Source organism: Atheta coriaria, unplaced genomic scaffold (assembly GCF_025399875.1).
Source record: "Atheta coriaria isolate IRGN ID8LTWV9N9 unplaced genomic scaffold, Caltech_Dcor_3.1 hic_scaffold_9_pilon, whole genome shotgun sequence".
Taxonomy (NCBI): domain Eukaryota; kingdom Metazoa; phylum Arthropoda; class Insecta; order Coleoptera; family Staphylinidae; genus Dalotia; species Dalotia coriaria.
The window spans coordinates 3,520,024-3,542,616 of NW_027045451.1; the positions used below are offsets into that span (position 1 = coordinate 3,520,024).

The window sequence follows — 22,593 nt, forward strand, 5'->3', positions numbered from 1 at the left end:
AAACAGGGTCGCACTTATTTCGAAAAATTATTTCGGGTGGAAATATATTAAAATTTTCAATTGTAATTATCTCGGAAACTAAAAGAGCTAGTATAAAACGGGTTTCAGATTTTGAATACCTAAAGGATTCTCTATCGAATATTTATTTAACATTTTTCCTAACTTTAACAATTTTGGCTTTATTCTTATTTTTTTATTAAAAATGTAAATAGGGCCTAATCGGTCAATGATAGAAAAAATCATGCATTGATAATCGATATAAAATTAAGTTATCTATTTGAATCCGAAATCAGAATTCAAAAATTCCACTTATTTCAAAAGTGGCATTTGTTGAAATAAAAGATTTCGTCATAAAAAAGTCAAAAGATTTCTCTTCTTTATGTCAAATGCAATTTTCAATAAAATTGCAAATAGGGCCTAAACAATGAGTGTTAGTAAAAGAAGTTATAGAAATAATCCATGTAGAATTAAATTGTCTATCAGAATCCGAAAACAGAATTTAGAAATTCCAACTTTTAGTTTTTAACATAAAAAAGAGAAATCTTTTGCCTTTTTTATTACAAAATCTTTTCTTTAAAAATTTTTTGTGCCATTTTTATCATTTTTCAATAAATATGCCATCTTGTTGAGAATTTTTCAAGGATCAAGAATATGAAGTTCTTTTTTTTCTAGCCGTTTTAGTTGTCGAGATAATTACCATTTAAATCTTGTAAATTAGACCATACCGACGACATGACTACATGTTTCATTAAAATTACAAATGGGGTGTAAACGGTTAATGTTATCAAAAAAAGTTACTTAAATAATCAATGTAGATTTAAATTGTCTATCAGAATCCATAAACAGAATTCAAAAATTCCAACTTTTAATTTTGAATATAAAAATGCGAAATTTATTATCTGATTATCTCGACATCTAAAAGGCCTAGAAAAAAAGAGTGTTATATTCTTGATTCTTGAAAAATTTTTTACAAGATAGCATTCTTATTGAAAAATCATCAAAATGGCACAAAAAAAAATTTAAAGAACAGATTTTGTTATAAAAAAGGCAAAAGATTTCTCTTTTTTATGTCGAAAATTAAAAGTTGGAATTTTGAAATTCCGTTTTCGGATTCTGATAGACAATTTAATTTTACATCGTTTATTTCAGTAACATTTTTTGCTAACACTAACCATTTAAGCCCTATTTGTAATTTTATTGAAAACTGTATTCGACATAATTTTTCCTTAAATTGCAAATAAGGCCTAAACAGTTAATGTTAGACTTTTTACTTAAATAATCGATGCAGAATTTAATTGTCTATCAGAATCCAAAATCATATTTTAAAATTTCTTTAATTAGAGCTAATTAGAGCAATGATTCACAAAATAACCTAAAGAAAACTGGGATAAAAATGGGGTAGATTTAAGTATAAGTCAAATATATGATTTATTATTATTTATTTACGTGTTAATTTTGTGTAACAGTTGATCATAAAAGAAAATATCACTTTGCCTGGAAAACAGACCATATTTCTTACATCTTATACATACATCTTATGCTCATATAATACTTAAGAGTTCCTTAATAGCTATGCATCTTCCTGTCCTTTTCAACCTTCTTAAAGAGTTTTAAAAATGGCTTACAAATCGACAATAATTTCAAATTTTGAAAAGTTAGTTTAGATATCAGTCTGTAGCTCGTAAACTACTCGTAATACACATTTTGTGTGTTTCAAAGGCCATGTTATAGTTTAAGAGACGCTCTACATGTTAATTGACAATAAGTACAGCATACATAAGTAGAAACACTTGGAAACATTAATTATTGCACTAAAAATCATAAAATCGAGTTATTCGGCTTATTTTTATATTTATCGACAAACGAGGGCACGAGAACAGTTTTGTATGCAATGTTGTTATCTGCGATTCGGTGTAAACAACATTTTTAACGCATGTATCTCGCGCGCTGTCTCCTAGCGCCGCATCAACTTGCTGCATGCAGCAAAGTCTTGTTTAGTTCAGATCACAGGTAATGTGCCTATTGCAATTTCGCGCACAAGGTCGTCTTTGCGCACCTCTTGCTTTCTTATCATATACTGTCCCGTCGTTGTTTACGCAGTTTTGGCATGCACTATCGGTGGATTGCAGCCAGTTTTGTGCCGGTTACTGGTTGATCCAGTCGTGTTTTGAGATACTTATATCGTGTAATCGGATTTCAATATTCTAAATTTGTGTTATATTCGCAGATCAATCGACTATACTAGTCGTATATTTGTACTTTGTATTTTGTTTAATGTTCGGAAGTGCCGGTTTTTGATAGCGTTTGTTATGTAAATTACAAGTCACGTGATAGTGGATTTGATAACATTCTTCACTCGACATTGTGTTTGGTGTCGGTTACTAAATCGGATATATATCGTCCCCACGTTGATTCTCAGCATTAAGAAAAATCCACCAGGCTCGTGTAAGTATTTTTTAACTTAACAGCACAGATTGTTTATTTTGTGCTTATTGTTAATTATAACATAATTCAATTGTATGAAATATTTTTGTTTTAATTTGTTTTCGTTTAGTTACAGCACTTTTTGTGCCTGGCAGTCCGATAAGGTGTACACTGGCAAGTTTATAATTCAATTATATTTTTCGGTCAAATTTACATTTGCTGTTTATGACGAAGTTTTGTATTTGTCACGTACGAGTACTACCTGCTGGGCCGTTAAGAGGTTTAGTTACGGCCTTAGTTGTCCGTGTTTAAATCATTGAAATATTTTTGTTTCATTGATGATTATAACAGGAATTTTCGTAAAATTCTCGTAATGTAATTTAAAATTCAACTTTTTATAATTTAAACATGAATTAGTGAAAAAATGAAAACTTCAAGGTCAGATCCAAACTTTGTGCATTCCATTAAATTGTATGCCTCGCATAATTTAAATAATTATAATACGCCTTTTATACAACACAATCTAAATATAAAACCACCATCAACGTGAACAACTTGCTCTAACAAGACGAAATGATTTAATTGCGTGCATGAATTGCAGAAGCAGGAAAGCAAGAAGAAACTTTTATTTCTGCTGGAAACTTTCTGCGAATATTCAAACCGCCCCAGGTTACCGAAACTCCAAGTTTTGTGTTTTTTTTCTTATTCTTGGCATTTTATTTTTTTGCACCGCATTGGAGCAAGTTTCTTTCTGCGATTTTTTTATTATTTGAGCTTTTGTACACTGCCTTCGGACTCAGTGTAACGAGGCCGAGAAAATTCCCTGCATATAGTTTATGATAGTTTAAAGTATTCACGAAGCGAATTCAAACTGAAGAAGCGTTGTCGTGAAAAAGACGTAAGTGGAAAACGTAATAGAATGCGGGGGAATAAAATGGAATTGTGGAGAAGTTTTCATTAGGTTTAGTGTAAATTCAAACTGAATAGTATCCTGTTTAAATATGAAAGTTTTCGTAAAACTTTTTGCAAACTCGAGTAAAATGCATTAAAATTAAGGAGATTATCACGTAAAAATGAATGTTACAAGTTTTTTGAGTGTTTTTTAAACCTACCATATTATTTGTGGCAAATTCAAAGAATTCTATTAAATTTTATGAATAATTACTTTTGTAATACTGTTTGCTAATGGCAATGCTACGAGTATTTGAACAAAAAGCCTCAAATTCCAATTTAAACAAAAAAATATTACAAAATAAATGTTTTCATATTTTAAATCATCATATACGCACAATGACCTACTGAAAATATATATACTTAAATTAGCAAAGTTACAGAAGTAATTTTCCAAACGATTATTTCCCTGAATTTTTTATTTCTCATTTTTTTATCACCACATTCTCCAACTGTGCGTAGCACTTGGCGTCTTAACTTTTTCCCTTTTCGACTGTACCTACTCTCATTTCGTATCTTTTTTTTTTCACATTTATTTTTTATTTGGGCCATTTTCCGTTCTGTTGGCGGCGCATTCCTTATGCTCCTCATTTCCGCGTTCGTCGTTTTTGTCATTTACTCAATACTCCATCAGGCTAGATATGAGGATTCTCTTATTTCGCGTATAAAATACTGCCGCACGATGGGTGTGTTCGGCGGCGGCGACAGTTGTGTAGTGCGTTAGTCCCGCCAGGTTTCGTATGACCCGGTGTGCGGGCGGTATGATAGTGAAAAAAAGTACAGCTGGCGAGCTGGCGAATTGGAACCGACGAACGATCATGTAGCTCACGTCCGGCCCGGATATAGAATTATCTAATGGCACGTCTTTATGGCTCCATATTTCAGCATGGCCGCCCGCGCGGTCGCTTTATACGTGTTCCAAGAGTGTCGCTTTTTCGAGAGGGCTTGGATTTTTTCAACATCTCATCTCTATAAACATTTACTCTTTTGTGACGCATAATAAACACTGGAGGCACAAAAAAATGATTGAGTTGTGTATTATTTGACCAAGGCAAATACTTTACTATTGACATACATAACCTACAAAACGATTTATTTACCGTTTCCGCCATTAAAAAGAAAATTTAATGCGTTTAATTTCATTTATCTTATTAACAACCTCAGTTTATGATCAAATGTTTTGCATTTAATAACGCGCTATAAAATGATATTCCCGGTGAAGAAAGCCCCGGAATATCTTATGCAACTAACGCTTTTCTCAAACAATAATAATAATTAAGCGTATTCATTTTGCAAACGTCGTAATGTTAATAACGCCTAACGAAATAAACAACCCGTGGACGAGAGAATGAACGAACGGTAAAATACGGAATAGCAGATACGTATAAACTTCAAGACGCTCGGCAGATTCCATTTCGCGAAGAATAATCTCGTTCATCGGTCAAGTGTCAGGAAAATTTCGCAGCGCATCTTTTTCATCCCGTCATTCGTCTCTACCGCGCGACCGGCGCGGTCCTCACGGACTTTAGAAAAGCTCCGCTTGATTTTTGTTGATTTCCGCTTCTTACTACACACTCCGATTTTAAAGCGTCATTAAGACGCTTCATTATTTTCAAGAAAAATGTTTTGGTATTATTAAAAGACGCGCGGTTATAAAATTGATTCATTTATTGCATTTTAATCGCAACGGAAGCAGGAAAAAAATAATAAGAATGATTTCAAATTTGGGATTTGCGTGACACAAAGCAGCGAGGAAATTGGTCAGCTCTGTGACATTTCGAACATCATTGTTTAAGCCGCCATTCATATTTTAGCGGCGCGGAATCCGTTGAAGTAAACTTTGACACGCTCGAAATAATTCTTCGGCGCGCCCATAATGACTGCGCCAGCGACATTGTCACAGAATGCGAACGTTAAATATTTATCCTGGGAAATGAAACGTGCGGCGGCGGCAATTTAGCATTTTCACGACGCACGCGACGCGTTGCTGCGCTCCGCAATGAACGAACTTTACGATACGCCGCTGCTAATCTCACTAATCGCAATTCCGTCGCGGGCGAATGGAAGTGACAAAACTGAACCAGCCATCATTTTTACACTAACAATTAAAACGCTATCGCATGATAACTACGTGATACTCTATCATCGCGTTCGGCGGCGTTGCTAGTCAATAGAAAGTCGTAAAACTTAACTGCGTTTACAATGTAGTTTGCATTTTCGAAATTACTGCTCTACAATGTACTGTTTTATTCGTATGTGCGGCAGTAAACTAAAAAAATTATATTTTCATGCATAAAACGTATCCATATTTTATTACACTGTTTTCACTTTATTTTTTAACAATAAATATTAATTTTTATGAAATATTTATGTAATTTTACTGATTTCTTGTTTTTTCTAGTTTTGTTTGATTGGAAATTAAATTTTTTAAAACTTTGTTGACAACTCGCATAAAACCGAAGTTGTGGTGTAGAAAAAAACGTTTCCTACCATTGTTATCCATATCACTTAAAAAAGGCTTTAAGAAAAATGTCCAACACGTCGACGCAAACAATTTTTAACGAGCTTTTAATGCGAACACTTAAGTGGGTGGAATTAATCGTAATTTAAACCCCGCGTCACGCATTTCATGTGCCACACATTTTTGCACGTACCCCACGAGCCTCAAAATCCCATTCGAAATAATAAAAACACGACGCACAAATAAGAAAACAAAAAACGCAAATGTTCCGACAACGCCGCCAAATTAATTAGGTACACGCTTCGCGTTCTGTTTGTTTCGCGATTTCTTCTTCACATACCTACACCAAAAAATACAAGAAATGTAGCAAAAAAACCGAAACAAGCTTAGAAACTCACTTCAGTTGTGAAATCTTATTCGCAGCGTTATTTTTATGAAACGCATATTTTTATGAAATACAATATTATGTAAAATTGTATATTGTTGAAAAGGGTAGAGCGGGTAGAGAGAAGAAAAAAATTTGAATGAGACCAAGCGAAGAATGGAAATGAGTTTCTTTGCCGCGTTTGTCGGCGAGGTAAAACGCCTCAAGAGGATTTATTACCGAAGCCGTATTGTTATACTTGAAATATTTAAGTTTGAGATGCTATTAATCATGCAATCGTCTTGTGTGTGCGAAGGAGACGGCTGAGTTACAGTCTCGTGATGCCAAAGTCTTTGGAAAATCTCTCTGAAATTATTCCAGGTACGCATCACACAAAAACTAAACAAGTTATACCATTAAATAATTAACTGTTAAATATTTCGACAAAGTTTATTTTTGAAATAAACAGATTTATATTTCAGGGATTAAATTCGCAGTGGAAAAAAAGTTGTCAATTTTATACCTCATTGAAATTCGTACCACGTATCGATAGAAATTATGCACGGATGCATGCGCACATACGTCATACGATTTTCGATTTATTTTCCTCTTTCCCTCGCACGTTCGGATTTGCAATATGTGTGCAAACTGCACGCAATTGCACCACAATCCCGCGTTGCCCTCGATATTGAGAATAACCACTACTGCAAACGAAATATCGACATAGGGCCGACGAGGTGCGCCAGTTATATTCCTGCCGCAACGCACGCGTACCCACGAAATTCGGCGCAAAGCGCAAATTTTATTATTGCACATAGGTACACGCGCATAATGCGCATTCATATTCCGCGCGGCGCATATCGAAGCCGCCGTTAGGTTGATATGTTTGTTGCCCGACTCTGCTCCACAAAGAGCTTCAAAGGTGCAGAAATTTAAAGTGTGTCTCGAGGCTTTTACCGTGTACCGGTGGCAAACGTACGAAACGTACAAATACAATAAAACTCTAGCACAAAGCTCGCGGGCCCGGAAAGTAATAGATGCAGATGGATATTAGGCATTTCAGAGAAATTGATATTGAAACCTCCAACAGGTAAATGTGTACAAAATGATGCCGGGAGCGATTGAAGATTATTGCTGTAAATTCCACAAGTTGAAAGAGACGTCGAAATAAACTGGAATATTTTCTAGATTTCAACACGAGCGCTCAATAATTTCAATTTAAATTTTTATCGAATGTCGATAAAATTTTATTTAAAATAAAATTGTCTTGGTATGTATAAACTTTATTTAACCTAAAAATAGCTTTTTTAAGCAAAAAAATACGAAATTGCGAATCTCAAGCTTTCTTAACTTTAACTTATTTCCCTGCTGCGTGCAAAGCGTGAGAAGCGTTAGAAAACTAAGCATTCTAAGCGATGTAATGTGGTTCCCTCCTCAATGTGATAAATATTCATAAGACTCGAGAGTCGGAACGATTGAATATTCAGTTAGTTTGCTTTTCTGGAAAGGTTCCGACCGCCGGGCGCTCGGCGTGCGCTTCCGGCACGTCGAGTTTTTCCATCGCGTACATCAGAAAACGAAACCGCGCTCAGAAGCTGCGAAAATTGTCACTTTGGCAAACTTTAATTAACGCTTGTGACGACGGTGATGATGGCCCAAGCGTCTAATGCTTCATGCGAGGAAAGAAATTTGTTTGAGTTGGCAACTCCATCAAAATTGAATGACCAATCTCCAACAACTTAAAAATATTTTCCATCCTGCTGCAAAACAAACATTAATATTAATTGCCTATTTGTTTAAATCAGATAAATAACAAAATTTGAAAATATTGTGAAATCAACATATGATTAGATCATGATGATGAAAACGGTAAAAAATGGCCGGTGTGCTAGATACGAGTATTCCATCCTGACAGGAAAAATGTACAAAGACGTATGATGTCCTGACGTGTTGCCTTATTACGTATCCACTGTGTGAGAGGTACGAGTATCGCCGGTCCATTCCATATTTCATTATTATGGTTCGTTCAATCATCCGCGCACATACGTTTTATGCGTTTCGAACGATGTGCTTCTTCAAGCTTATAAAGGCTGCGCCCAGACGAAAGGATAACGTCCTGCTCGTAACAGATAAGGAGTTTAATCAATCAAACACATAACGGAGATATATGTGAGTACTACTCCTTCGGTCGGTCAGAATGCAGGCAACCCACACAACAAAATCAAATATTTTTAACCAAACATTTCATCCGTTCACTAAAAGTTTAATAAACAGACTGTATGTTTACGAAATTACGTATTGTTTTGAAAATTTGCATTACAATCAATAATCGCGCGTGTAAACATAAACAACGTTAAATAATCGTTGCGCTATTACACAAAACAATTCATTTAGTCATCATTAGTAGGCTAAGTGAATAGTACTCATTAAAATGAAGTGATGTGGTTCAAAATTAATTAAATACTAAACTATCGCTTTAGTAAATGACCAAAAATGAAATATAAACCAAGTGTTGCAAAAACAATTAAAAATGTGATTGAAAATTCATTTCTTTTGAGTTTATTAGCGTTATTTTTGACAATTCCAAGTGTATTTTGTTTAATTTTCAAAAGTGTGGTTTATATATTGTTAAAAATAAAACACGGTGGAAATTTTTATGGAATGATGGACGGTGACGAGACGATATGGGCCATACAAGAAAAATCACTAGGACAAATCATCACAATGTTTATTCACACTTACGATGAAGACAAAAACGGAGATATTTTGACAGCATTTCAACAACAAGTTGATTATTCAAAGGATTTAAAACAAACATGTCCGAAATTATTCTGCAGACGTGGATATTTCATGGGATATTATTACTTTTTCCTAGATTACACACAAAAATTAGTCAAAAAAATGCGTTCGTATGATACCATAGACGATTTAAAGAAGTTATTGTGTGAATATGGCAGCAGTTGTGAACCGCTTGGTGATTGTGCTGACAATGCAATGATGCAGTTATTAATCGGAACAAAACCGATAAAATGGTCAACAAATACTTCAAAAAGAATGTATCCGGTTATAGTGCGAACGCATCATTCTTTGGGCGATGGCGTTTCGTTGAATTGCCTTTTTATCAAGCAACTGATGAAGAATCCAACCGAATTCCTTTCGGATACATACCGTACTGGTACAATGACCGACATGCGAAAGCCTCAGAAAAGACGAGCTACACACTGTAACGTGTTCAAATACTTAAAATTGTTGTACGCATTGTTGCGGAAAGAACGCTACGCGCCTCCGATTCTGAGACGGTATGACAGTCACATTTTACACGGCAGATCTTTGAGCGGTCAGAAGAATCTCGTATGGAACAATGATAAGCATTCCGAGTATGTCCAAAAGGTTAAAGACATTAAAAACGTCTTACCGAATGCCACTTTTAATTCGGTTATTTTAGCAGCGATTGCAACGACTATTAACGAATATTTTCACTTGGTAAGAGGTGAATTTATCATCGAAACACATTAATTACCTAGTGATAATTTAGGTCTCACCGAACCACGTGCCGGAAACCATCACATCAGCACTAGTCACCCTACCACAAATACCGGCATTCAATGAAATGGTACAAATTAATTCATCCGGAAATATTTGCGATATTGACATGACAAATAAATACGTAGTGTGTGCATTGAAACTTCCCATGAGAGTAAAACCTGGAAAATTATCAGCGATTGAAAAAATAAACGAAATCAATGAGGAAATTGACAAGTTAAAAAAATCATTGGATGTTGAAGTATAATATAATATAAATATTATATAAATATCAAAATGTTTAATTATAAATATTTGTTATTGAAGGTTTTAATTCTCTGCAATCGTGTAATTGCCAAACTGTTACCCGTGCCGTGCGTGAAATTATTAATGAGAGGCTTCAACACGACCTTTGGGATTTCAAATTTGCCCGGTTTTGCCAGGGGACAATTGTGGCATGGCGGCTATATTGAGGATTTGTATTTCTGGATTCCGAATTCCATCGATATCGGTTAGCGATTTCACCGCGTTGAAAGTTAAAGGCGAAATTACTTTTTCAAATCAATATTTATTTTCAGGAATTGGCATATCAATTTTTTCATCGCAAGGTCGTCTTGAAATGGGATTAATTGTGGACAAAGTCATCATTTCTGACCTAGACCAAACACAGCGGTTTTTAGATCGCATCGTTCATCATATCGACCGAATGCACCATGCGTTAGATGAACTGTAAAATAAACAATTTAATTGGTTTTTCCGTTTTTCTGGGTTTTAATGAATGCGCAAAATGAATTCTGATGCAAAAGTTAAAAATATATAAAATAGCGCGGAGTTTAAAATCATTTTTCGTTCAGTTTTGTGGCGTTTTTGACCGGATGGAGTTTTTTCTGACATTATGAATTTTAGAAATTACTTCAGGGCTTTCCAAGTCGAATCCAACGTTGGGATTAAATACGAACAAACACTGCGGAGGCCCCCAGACCATAGATTGGACCATTCTTCGGCTGCTATTCCGGGCGATACTCGCGGGATTGCATTATCAATTTCCAACTTGTAGTCGCGCGCGTTCGCATTCGATCGCGTATATTTGTCGAATCCCGTCGAGAATTAGGTCTCGTTTCCAAATCCCATCAACGAAATAAAACGATAATGAGGCTTCGCTTACCGAACCCACAAAAAAAAACGAAACAAACAAAAAGTGTAAATTCTGCATTATGTTAGAATTAGATTAACCTCAATTTTAAATATCACTTTGTTCTTGTACAAGATACAAAAGTTTAGACAAAGTTTTCCTAAGGAAATCTTAAAAACATAGATTTTTTGGACTCCGGCGTGTTTTTCAGTGCGAAAAACATGACACGTAAAACAAATGTCGCATGCTGACGACGGCCGTAAAACTTCGCAACAAGGATGACATCGATCTGGAGCGAAATTCGACGCTTCGAAGAGGTATTAAACGAACATTCAATAAAGGTGACGTTGCGCAACCGGGCCAACCGCCAATCACCTACCAGACTGAACTCATAACCCAAGAAACTTAGAAGGAACCGTAGGCACAAAACAAATATCGACTCGCACTCCGGGCGGATGCGAAGAGAAAAGAAAAACTTTCGCTGTCATTGGAAGGAAATCCATCAAAAACTCGCTGTGTGCTTTTTTTGCTGTCTTTTTGCGTTTATTTGCACTTTGACTTTCGCTCTTCTCGTGGTTTGCTACTCAGTGGGACTGCATGTCACACCGTCACTGTCATTGACGTAACTGCTTGTAGCATACAGTGCTTCCGGGCAACATCTAACCACAACATAGTCACAGCAACAACCAGCTGTACATCCGTTCATGTACAGCATCTAGATTTGAGATTGTGGTTGGTATCCGGTCGGTTCGATGTTGCCGGTTTGCGCATGCAAAGATGGCAGTTGGTTGACGTTGGTGGATTTGTTGGCTCGATGGGTCCTAGGTCGGACGGCTAATGTGTCGGCTCCCGCAATGGCAAACACCACTCAAACATCATCCACGAAACGATTATACAGAAACACATTCAAGGACGCAGAGCGGGAAATTCGGAATGTGGGTGAATGGCGTCTACCGTTAGGGTTGACACATGCAATTTGAGTAATAATTTACTTGATTGCCACGAAAATCATTTACGTCATTAAAATTGGCTACAAGTTTTATTTACAGAAATTAATGCAAAAATGTAATATACCCATTCGCAAAACAAACAATATTAAATATTTAAATTAGGGTATTGTGTATTTTTGATGTTTTACTACAACGTACGGCAATAAATAGCTGTAAGCGACATCACAATTATACAACACATTTCGTGGGATTGCGAATGTCGGTCACCTGACCAAAGTGCGTCGCTACGCTGGCAACACAACACACACACAACACACATCAACGCAACAGCGGTTTGTATGTTGGGAAACAAACTAATGACACGATGCAATCAGATAATTGCGTTAATTATGTTTCATTCTATGCGTAAAACAATAACTACAACATTATTAAAGATATTTATTGATAATTTATGGTTTACATTATACGCTTTATTATATTTGGCAGTAATTTTTTGCACTTAAGGCATTTAATATAATTAATAATAAAATTAACTAGTATTTACACCTAAAATGCAATTTGAATATGTATTGCTTGAAAATTTATGCGACACGTTTATACTTTTATGACCGCATGAACAAACTGAAACAAAATGGCGTCGCAGAACGGACGAACCCAAAACGCGCTCTCGTCCTTTATACTTAGCAACTTTATGTTTGTTTTATCACCGAAATTTGTAATGAAATCCTTCAACATCCAACTCTTGGCAGTTTTCTAATATACTTCCAGATTCATAAAATTATAACAACTCATATATTATATAAATGTATACTCACATAACCTATTTAAATTTATGAATATTCTACGTACCTACTTGAAGTTGAATTTAACCTCAAATGTAGTATTTTACTACAAATTTTATTCTGTTTATTTTGTGTACACATTGTATAGATTTCTAAACCTAAACTGTACATTCCGTCATGTCCATATCAAAGCCATAATGAATTTTACGAGTTTATAACTTCTTCATCTTTCTCGTGCGTTGCTTCCGCAACTCGTTTGAGTCTCGGTGCCGCCCTTCTTTTCGTCTCTTTATGACGACTCGCACGTAGCGTAACGAGGCGCAGTGTTCAAACTCCCTGCGCTGCCGACGCCCCTCAACTCGTAGGAGTAATTATTTCGGCAAGGCAGGGAAGTTTTTAGTGATTAGTAAGATCATTTCGTGCCATAACGAGTCATTAAATTCATTTTTTAACGTTATATGTTTCTTCTGCACCGCTTCCTTGCAATTTGCTTCGGTCCTTCAGGCCATTAGGTGAATTTTTGCTCGGCCGCATGCGGGAGTAATGTTCCAATAAAGTCCTCATTATCATTGTTATATTACGGTGCTATTACGTTGCAGAAAATGGCCGAAATGAATCCAGGTTGGGATGAGATTGTGTTTTAAAACTTTTGCGTTAATTACAAAATTAAATTTTGCTTGCACTCTTTAGTATTATGGTTACACAAATAATTAAAATTGATTTTTTTCTACTACCACCTTTAAAGCACCAGTTTTTCTTTGGTTTTAAGGCACAAAAGGTGATATTTTATACACGGACGGCCACAGACCGTGAATAAAGTACTTTTGTTTCGAATTTTAGTCACGGGGCAGAGCTCTTAATCAATCTCGTGACTAAAACTTCTGTTTAGCCACTAAAAAACTTAAATATAATACTTTTGTTCGGTACATGTATGTCAACTCAAACTATAGCAAAATTTTATAGAGTAAATGAAGTGCAAATCATGAGGTTTGCCGAGATTTAGAGATTTGTTTATGTACCTGACCGAAATCATTTAAATGAACCAATTGTGCGACAGTAAATTGCAAACTCGGATACGTTAATCACCGCTATAGCATTAGAGAATAATAATTTGATGAGTGTTTGCAGTGATCCGCTTGAAAACGTGCGCGCCGCGATTACTGTGCATCAAATGGTAATTAACGCAAATACGTCGAAAAATTAGCGAAATATTTGCACGCGAAATTCGCAACTGCACACTTTGCAAACGTACGGCTTACGAGTAGGTGCACCCACGTAACGCATGCACTACTATCAGCACAACGAAATTCCAGCGCGAGCTACAATTTCAAATTAAACGCAATCATTTCAAAATTACGAGTGTAACCGATCTCCACATACAAGATGTATACTAAAACGCAGCGGTTAAATTATATTCAATATTATTGCTGTGTTTGATTGCGCGGTTTTAATGCAATGTAGCGCTATAATAATAATGTGTCTATTTCGATAGCGGTTAAAGTGCATCGTCAGCACACAGGCGAGGTGGGTGCTGATTATACACAAACATAGTTGCAATCGTGTTGCGATAACGACCATAATATTGTTGCGTATGTAGGTATCACGACATAAAATGCACACAAAGCTTCCATCAAATAAAACGGACGATCGTAATTAGATTGAACTCCAAGCAAATTACATCGATTTAGAAGAATACTGTTTGTTTTGGTGGATATTGAATAATAGTGTGTTTGTTTTTGTTATTAATTAATTACTGGAACATGATTAGTAGCTTAATAATCATTCCTGATGTAATAAATTCTTATTTTGGTCAATATTAAATTGCAAATTGATATTGTTGGTTAATTATTGTTATATTTATGAAATTTGCCTCAGAAAACAATGTTTTCCGCATCAGAGTGTGGAAAACCGCGTAAAACAGCTTAATAGACAACATAACCTACAAATTTTCAATATTTTTTATTCTTAATATGTAATATGGCCTATTACAAAATATAACATTTTTTATTAATTGCCTGTCATCACAATTTTGCTTTATAAATAAATTGCATCCATAATTATCTTCTAAATAACATTAATTTAATATTTAATATGATTTTTATACACCATAATTATTATATAACGCTCTTGAGAGTCAACGATCTGCTGTTTACTATTTTTTTATACTCACGAATCTAGTAACGATCGATAGATGGTGAAATTTGAAGTCGAACAGAACGCTGATCGCCGAAATGTTGCATAATGCGGTAGTCAACTGTTTTTAAGAACTAACAACATTAGTACCGTAGTCCAACAGCACGCAGACCCGAATAAAAGAGAGAAAGAAGTGAAAAAAGAACATTTCGGTGTCAAGGCCTTTAATATTATACAACTGCAGGTTAACGTAATAAAAATAAGAGTGCTTTTTGTAATTTATATCTGTAAACTTAATACTTTATTTAATTATAAAGACGTTTGAAGTGATTTTAAGACGTAGAAATTAAAACTTTCTATTTTAATTTAAAGATTTGTTATATTTTGTTTATATAAGTGATAAAATTAAACTTTTAATAAGTATTAGATAATTTTTAGGATATTTTCTATCCGGTCGAACAGAAAATTGACTTTTTGGCAACAAAAATAAAAAATATTTTTTTAGGTTGAAATAGTGACAGTTTGGAAATGAATTCGCCAGGTATTTTCAATTTTTGTTTCCAAATTTGTATACGCACACATAGTTGTTTGCAAACTAGTGAAAATACATTTCGGGTGGCTGGGATTAGTTGACGATGCATGATTGAAATTTCTCGGCGTTGTTCTTGTTTCGCACGGCAACACCATCTGAAGCGCGTTTGGGAGCTGATGTTCGCGGCTGACTGATTGCAGACGTGATGTAATAAACGCAAAAGCAAAATTTCCCAAACACCAGTGCGGGCAACGCGCAGCGGCGCAAAATTTCCACGCAGATTTCCCGTTTCAATATTTGTCCAGCGGTTTGTAATTAAAACAAACGACATTAAAAACGCAACAGTGAAAAAATAAAAACTACGCATATACAAATTATTCAAATTGAATTTTATGTAATTGAGCACGTCGCTGATATTTTTTAGCAATGCAAATTATCAAAAAGGTTTGATTAGGACACTGGGTAAATTTTGTAAATATAAATAATTGAATCACACGACAACCCAAAACTATCCCGGCCAGTCGTCTGTATTTCCACGTCGAATGCGATGCAATTGTGAAACTTTGCTGTCGCATTAGCAGTTGTTGAAGATCCCGGACACGATCCGCATAAGCACGACGCTTGCATTGTGGTCAACTCATTTGCAATTCACACAATTCCGGACGGACGAACGGACGGACGGACAGCCCGGGCGAAATCCATTGTGGAACTCGCATATTTTGTCTTCTTGTTCTTGTGCTTCTGGCCTCCGCAGTCGTCCTTTATCAACTGACGAAGAGGTGCCTCTGCGAATGCAGGATTAATTGCTTCGATCGTTGTGTCAACCGTTTTCGGGCGCTCTGTTCATAAATTCATTTGGATAATCTGCACTTTCATCTCGCCGAGAGTGGTCTAATAGACCAGCGTCTAGTTACGCAAGTCGAAATAGTAAACTTTTGGTACACGCGAAGAACTTTGATCGTGTTGTGTTACTATCAAGCCGGTTTTTTATTCGCTGTGGCAACGTTTGTGCGTGCATGCAAACGATTACACAAATCTTTTCGGCGTTACGTGATAGATACACTTTTACTTTATTTTTGTGAATCTAAGCGTGTCGCCATTTCGATGTGATTCTTCGGTTGTTTCGGTCGCGTTTTGCATTTTGCACTTTTAAATCACTTAAAACGCACAAAAATGCAACAATTGTGACCCAAAGTCCTACTTTAAGTGCTTTCTCATCATGGAGGTGATAAAATATTTTAAGTACGTTCTTCTGGTGACGATCGCGATCACATTTCCGGTATTGGCTTGCTTCTTCCTGGTCTTCCGCGGGCTGCTGCATTTTTATCTCAAGTTAAAGCACGGCGAAGACTTTTACGGATTAATGGACGGATATGACACGGTGTGGGAAGTGCACGAGACGTCACGAGGGCAAATAACTATTCTGGGGACGTTCGATTTTGACGAGGAGAAAAATGGCGACGTGTATGACGCCTTCGTACGGCAGATCCACCAACCGGAACTGCGTCGTTCATGTCGTAAGGCGGCAATGCGCCGCCGCCACCTACTCGGATACAATTACTACATCGAAATGGATCCCTACGACGGGCTGGTGCAGAAAATGCCACCGTACGAGGATGAAGAAGACGTCAGACGCATGCTGAGCGCGTGCAGCAATCAACCGATCGGTCCGCAAGACGATAAGATGCTCGAGTTTCTCGTCGGCACCAAGCCGATCCGCTTCGCGCAAAACGGAAGGTTCGAATATCCGATTATAATGAAGATGCATCACAGCCTCGGTGATGGAATCGCGCTGATGAACTTCTGCATCACAGGTCTCGGTCGCGATCCGGCCGCTTTTCTCAAGAAAACCGAAGAGGATTTCCGCAAGATGTTTAAAATTAAAAAGAACGATCAGGGCAATGACGCCGCACGCCCGGAAGACGCAGCAAATGAAGCGGATGCAAATGCGGAAGAAGCCAGCACAACGCCAAAGAAGGGCACAATGCAATTAGGCAAATTGTTACGTAAAGTAATGACTAGCAAGTTTTACCATCCACTCTTCGGCAAACCCGATGCGAATTTACTGCACGGTAAAACGCTCACGGGCAGGAAGAATTTGGTATGGAGTCGCGATATGGGCAGAGATTACGTGCGCGCGGTGAAAAATATTAAAAGCCGCTTTGATGGCGTCAGCTTCAACAATGTCCTATTTGCGGCGCTCGCGGCCAGCTTCAGCGAATACTATCAGAAAGTACGTGCCGCATATATTTATCTTTATGGTACACATTTACTAGCAACACGCGCCGAAACAAGAGGAAAATATCACCAAACCACCACCTGACACACTTCACCCAAGCAGGTTAGGCGAGCTTTTAAAATGGTAACGCTTTTGAATTATTTTCAGCACGATCCAGATAATGTGCCCGATTACATCGTCAACGGCATAGTCCTGTTGCCTTTTATTCCCAAGTTTGAGGACATGGTCACGATCGTTGATGGAAAAGTAGAAGCGCTGGATTTGTCGAATAAGTTTGTTGTTGCTTTCTTGAAACTTCCATTGATTTCCAACGGTTCTGTGGAGGCAAACCTACTTGATTTAGTTGATCGTGTTAAAAGAGAGATTATCAGTTTATCACAGAGTCTTGATATTGCTGTGAGTAAATAATATCCACTCATAAATATTATTTAAATAAAAATTAACATTTTAGCTCACAATATTCTTTATGAAATATTTCGCTTACATAATGCCGTTGCCACTGGTGAAATTTATTATGAGTTATTTCGATTCCACAATCTCTGCGAGTAATTTACCGGGACATGGACGTTTGGAAATGTTTCATGGCGGACATATTAATGATTTATACTTTTGGATTCCTAACATTAAAAAAATAGGTATTTTTTATGTTTTTTTTTAATAATTAGATGATTTATAGGGTTTTTTGTTTGGAAGGAATTGGCATTTCTATGTTCACATATGACAATCGATTGCGAATTGGTCTGATCGCCGACGAAGCACTGATTCCGGAAGTCGACAACGTGCAGGAACTCGTCGACAACGTGTTCAAGTATCTGGACGTGATGGACAAGCTCAGTCAGACACTCGTCAACAACAACAACGAGTGCACCATCCCAAACAATAATATAAACCTCGACGGATTGGTTTGTAGCGAAAAAATGCAAAAAATTCAAATTAATTCGTAGTTTTCGTTTAAACTTTTAAAATACTGTGATTATATAAGAGAGATTTATCTTTTACAACACTTTTTTGTAGAAAATTTATATTTTATTTGTGAGAAAATACTAAAAATGTGTTTATAAACGCAAAATGGTTTAAATTTACAAACTTACGATGTATTGAAAGAGAGTGCATTGTTAGTGAAAGTTGCAGTAACCGTAAAAGCGTTGCAAATCGATTTGAATGCACTTTGGAAATCTTGTTTGAATCTCAGATGCAAACCGCCATCGCCATTGTTCTATTTGTTTCCTTTCTACTTTGAAAATGTGTTACGACCTAAATAATCCCGCGTACATTTACTGTTTTTCGTGAATTTTACATTCGCATAAACAATTTTCATAAAACCTGAACTCGAGGTTGAACCCATTCAAAAATACTTAACACTTCGGCTGGTATCACCTCCGAAAAAACTTTCTTTAAATTTCTGTTTGTCTTTATTGTTCTTGTTATTCTCCAGGATGCGCTCTTTCAATGATAATTTCTTTTTTGCCTTTTCTTTTTATTCTTGTTTTATATTCCTATTGTCGGAAACTTTTTTCTTTCGCAACGTAACATTTACGGAGGGTGCAAGTAGGCATTCGCAGTCTGAATCACAGCTTCAATCTGAGTGCGCTAAATGCCAAGGAGTTGTTGTTGGGTCTTAAAATAAAGTAAGCTCTATTAGCTCACAGTGAAAATGAACAAACAAGCAGAGAAAAAGAAAAATTAAACTGAGTTTATGTGATAGAGAAATACCTGCGTCATGTTACCTGACAAATGTGTGTTTGTATCTGAACGTTCTTCATGTACCTATGAAGCTATCAAATAATCAGGTTGTGTGCGAACGTGCAGTGCCATAACGCGATGAGCAATGGCGCTCCCGCCCGGCGCCTCCACCCGGCGCCTCCGCCACTACCTAATTCTCATTCCTATTCACGCGCCGCCAGGCGACCAGAGCGGCTTGGGGTGGTTTTTGGGGTGGCCTCAGGTTGCCCGAATTCCCGTTCAGTGTTCCCGCACGACAAGGACGCGCGCACTCACACCGCTTATTTTAATGCAGCCGGGGATTCTGGGATTGAGCAGTTTCACCTCGGTCGTCACGTATTAGCCTATTGCTCTACACTCCACCCAGCTACCCACCGACCCATCTACCCCAGTGCACTTCAATCTAATCTAATACACAGAGTGTCAACATTTTTCAAAGGAAATTCTAATATTTTTAAGTTCAAAACAAAATTTCCACAGAAAACATTTAATACTATTTTAAATTGAATATATCTCAGTGTCTAATGTTTATTTTTATGTCAGGTAGGAGTTTTTGTGTAGCACTTTCCGTTGTTATGTCTTGTGCGGAGTTTCGTGAATTTTGGGGAATTTTTCGAATTCCTGCCAGCCTCTCAAGGTTTGGTTTACGATTGCCTGGTGCTCCCTTGATAGAAACGCACGCGTTGTACACGGTGAATATCAATATCTTAAGACGGTCGCAAACGCAGCCAACCTCCGAAAATAACAGAGACAGAAAAACCTCTCATCAGAATTGAAGATGTGTATACGTTCGGCAGACGTGCGCGCACCGGCCGCGCTTTTCGCTTCAATCATATCAGAAACGTGCGCCGAAATAAACAAACCGAATGTACATAAATCACAGACCGTCTGCTCTATGCGCCCGGTATTCACAATTTACATGTATGATTTTCCAAATATGCAATCTCCGTTTTCAGCATATGCATATTCAATATCGACATGAAAGGGAAACGGTACTAAGATGCAAAAAATATTTCTTGTTATAGTTTCGTTAGCTTTTAAAAAAAATGCTACTTTCATAGTTTTAAGAAATAAATTACGAAAAACTATTTAAAATTTAAAAATTAAATTTAAATTTAAAATAAAAATTATGATAAAATTTTTATTATTTTAACTTAATTCAAGTAATGCTGCCGCGACTATAGATTTTTTCACGCTGTGCATATTCATTTGCTTTTATATTAATGCATTTCTTGATAGCTTATCAAAAATTAAGCAATTTATCAAAACACTTGCTCCAAACGAAAAATAAAAGCAACACACTCACTTTTCTGGCGTGTTCCATTCGATCAATTGCAGCACGTGACTGAAATTATTTCATAATCGAAAAAATAATCTACATACATGTAATTTAATATAACGTCAGCGTAATTATGTAAATATTAAATATTACGAATTAAAGCCCACTTTGAAAATAATCATGCTCTTGCTCGCTGCATGCGATTCGATTATATTTTATTAATTGATTCGCAATTTTATGGCATTTGTTGGGGTTTTGTCGCTGGCATTGATTACTGATAACAATGAAGTTACGATGCCGGCGCGGTAAATTAATTAACTAATGGAATAAATTGTCAAATCCAATTTCGATATCTTTGCTTTTTAGGGCGTCGCAATTTATTGCAACTGCTCTCCAACAGCAATATAATGCAATTTGGTGCAATCACAACGATGAGTTGAACAATCGGTGTGAATGGCGGTTTCCGGGCACGCACAATGCAAACATACACACAGATTCGGATGAGGATTTATGTGGATTGTGCGTCTACAATAAAGCCGATAAAATACCATGCTACTTGTTAAGCCCGAATCAATATTTAATATTGTTAATAATTATTATTTGCATATTGTTATCGTTTGATAACAAATCTATTTATTTTATCACCACCGGCAATAATTGGTAATTGAAAATATATTCGAGAGTAATATTCAAAATTCATGTTTTGATTGAACACAAAAATTGATCAGTTAGGTAGTTTTTGTTTTAGTTGTCTAACTTACTAAATGCAAACAGGTAAATTGTGAATATTTTCAGTGTTGAAATTTTATTGTCGACGAGGATGACATACAAATAGTTATTGCCAGGGCCGATGAGAGGGGGGTCAAGTGAGGCAAATTCGCCGGGGCCCGTCTAATCGCTCTTATATTGCAAACACCAAAAAAAAAAAAATAGCCAAACATTAACGATTGCCGGGGCCCGCGAATTTTCCCCGGGGCCCGCACTGGTTTTCGTCGGCCATGCCTACCTGTGACAAAAATTAGACGACCGGGACAGACGGACACAATAAGGAGATATTCGCAATTAAAAAGAAGGACAAAAAAAGAAAATTTGCACTTTAAGTCACGTTTTTGGCTTAAATTATTTTAAGTTCTTATTTAATGCAAGATTTTCCAATATTTCAGAACTTTCAATCCGTTGGTCGCTATCGCTTTTAGTTTAAAATATATGAACTATTATCCTTTATTGACTCGAATATGTCAAGAACGTTGATTTTTCCTTGTTTATTTAGTTATACTGCAATTAATTGCTATTGTATAGTTGAGTCTCATTCGGAATACCGTACAAGGGGGTCGATAGAAGCGACTCGTGTTCAAGGCACCGTATGAGGGTAGCGGTAGAAGTGACTCGTATTCAAGGCACCGTACAAGAGAAGCGGTAAAAGTGACTCGTGTTCAAAGCACCGCATGAGGGTAGCGGTAGAAGTGACTTGTGTTCAGGGCACCGTAATCGTCAAAAAATGAAAAATTGCAATTTTAATCACTTTCAGTTGCGTTTTTTGACCTTTTACTCTTAGAAACATAATTATTTTATATTTTTGTCAGATAGAGAATTATCCAATCTTTCATAATCAGTAATTTGGTAGTTGCTATCTCTTTTAGTTTAGGAGATATGTTATTAATTAACGAAAATCGTCGATAAAAATTATACCAAATGCCATTACTTTTAAAACTGCTGGAACAACTTCAAGAACGCCATCAAAAGATCATAATACGAAATTCTGAAGTTATTTCTTGTTACAGTTATGGTTTGACATTCAATCGACTCTCCTATGATGGATCCCCTCGATGTGTGTGAACAATTCGGGGACGGGATTTGGATGGCAGAGGTTGCTTTCAAACCAGTCTACGAAGATGTCCAGTTGAACATAAAATGGATGAAGACGTGCCATATCTTTGTGAATAAATGACTAATGGTCCCCTCAAATTGAAAAACAAATTTTCATGAGTAGTTGCTTATTTAGATTTGTAAAATCTAGGCATTGTTTTTACGTATAAGGATAATTAATTTTGTTACTTGAAGTGTTGATTTATTTCTTCGGGTGTTAATATATTTTATATTAT

General features: G+C 36.4%; 2 protein-coding genes and 1 long non-coding RNA gene across 3 annotated transcripts; all 3 read left to right on the forward strand.

Annotated features, from left to right (window-relative positions):
- Nucleotides 1-2,272: 2,272 nt before the first annotated feature.
- Nucleotides 2,273-22,296, forward strand: LOC135799460 (uncharacterized). Its single transcript, XR_010550008.1, has 3 exons — nucleotides 2,273-2,445; nucleotides 2,555-2,598; nucleotides 22,273-22,296. It is a non-coding gene; the product is annotated as an uncharacterized lncRNA (long non-coding RNA).
- On the forward strand, nucleotides 8,865-10,485 carry LOC135799676 (uncharacterized). Its single transcript, XM_065312870.1, has 4 exons — nucleotides 8,865-9,683; nucleotides 9,736-9,984; nucleotides 10,050-10,233; nucleotides 10,301-10,485. Exons 1-4 carry the CDS (start codon nucleotides 8,865-8,867, stop codon nucleotides 10,453-10,455), a joined length of 1,407 nt encoding a protein of 468 aa, XP_065168942.1. The 3' UTR covers nucleotides 10,456-10,485.
- Nucleotides 16,471-18,434, forward strand: LOC135799677 (uncharacterized). Its single transcript, XM_065312871.1, has 4 exons — nucleotides 16,471-17,484; nucleotides 17,638-17,886; nucleotides 17,942-18,125; nucleotides 18,184-18,434. Exons 1-4 carry the CDS (start codon nucleotides 16,471-16,473, stop codon nucleotides 18,432-18,434), a joined length of 1,698 nt encoding a protein of 565 aa, XP_065168943.1.
- Nucleotides 22,297-22,593: the final 297 nt, after the last annotated feature.

Coding starts and splice junctions, on each gene's coding strand:
- LOC135799676 (XM_065312870.1), top strand. CDS start 8,865: ATGGACGGTGACGAGACGATATGGGCCATACAAGAAAAATCACTAGGA. Junction 9,985..10,049: donor AAAAATCATTGGATGTTGAA/GTATAATATAAT, acceptor TTGTTATTGAAG/GTTTTAATTCTCTGCAATCG. Junction 10,234..10,300: donor TCCGAATTCCATCGATATCG/GTTAGCGATTTC, acceptor ATTTATTTTCAG/GAATTGGCATATCAATTTTT.
- LOC135799677 (XM_065312871.1), top strand. CDS start 16,471: ATGGAGGTGATAAAATATTTTAAGTACGTTCTTCTGGTGACGATCGCG. Junction 17,485..17,637: donor TCAGCGAATACTATCAGAAA/GTACGTGCCGCA, acceptor AATTATTTTCAG/CACGATCCAGATAATGTGCC. Junction 18,126..18,183: donor TCCTAACATTAAAAAAATAG/GTATTTTTTATG, acceptor TTTGTTTGGAAG/GAATTGGCATTTCTATGTTC.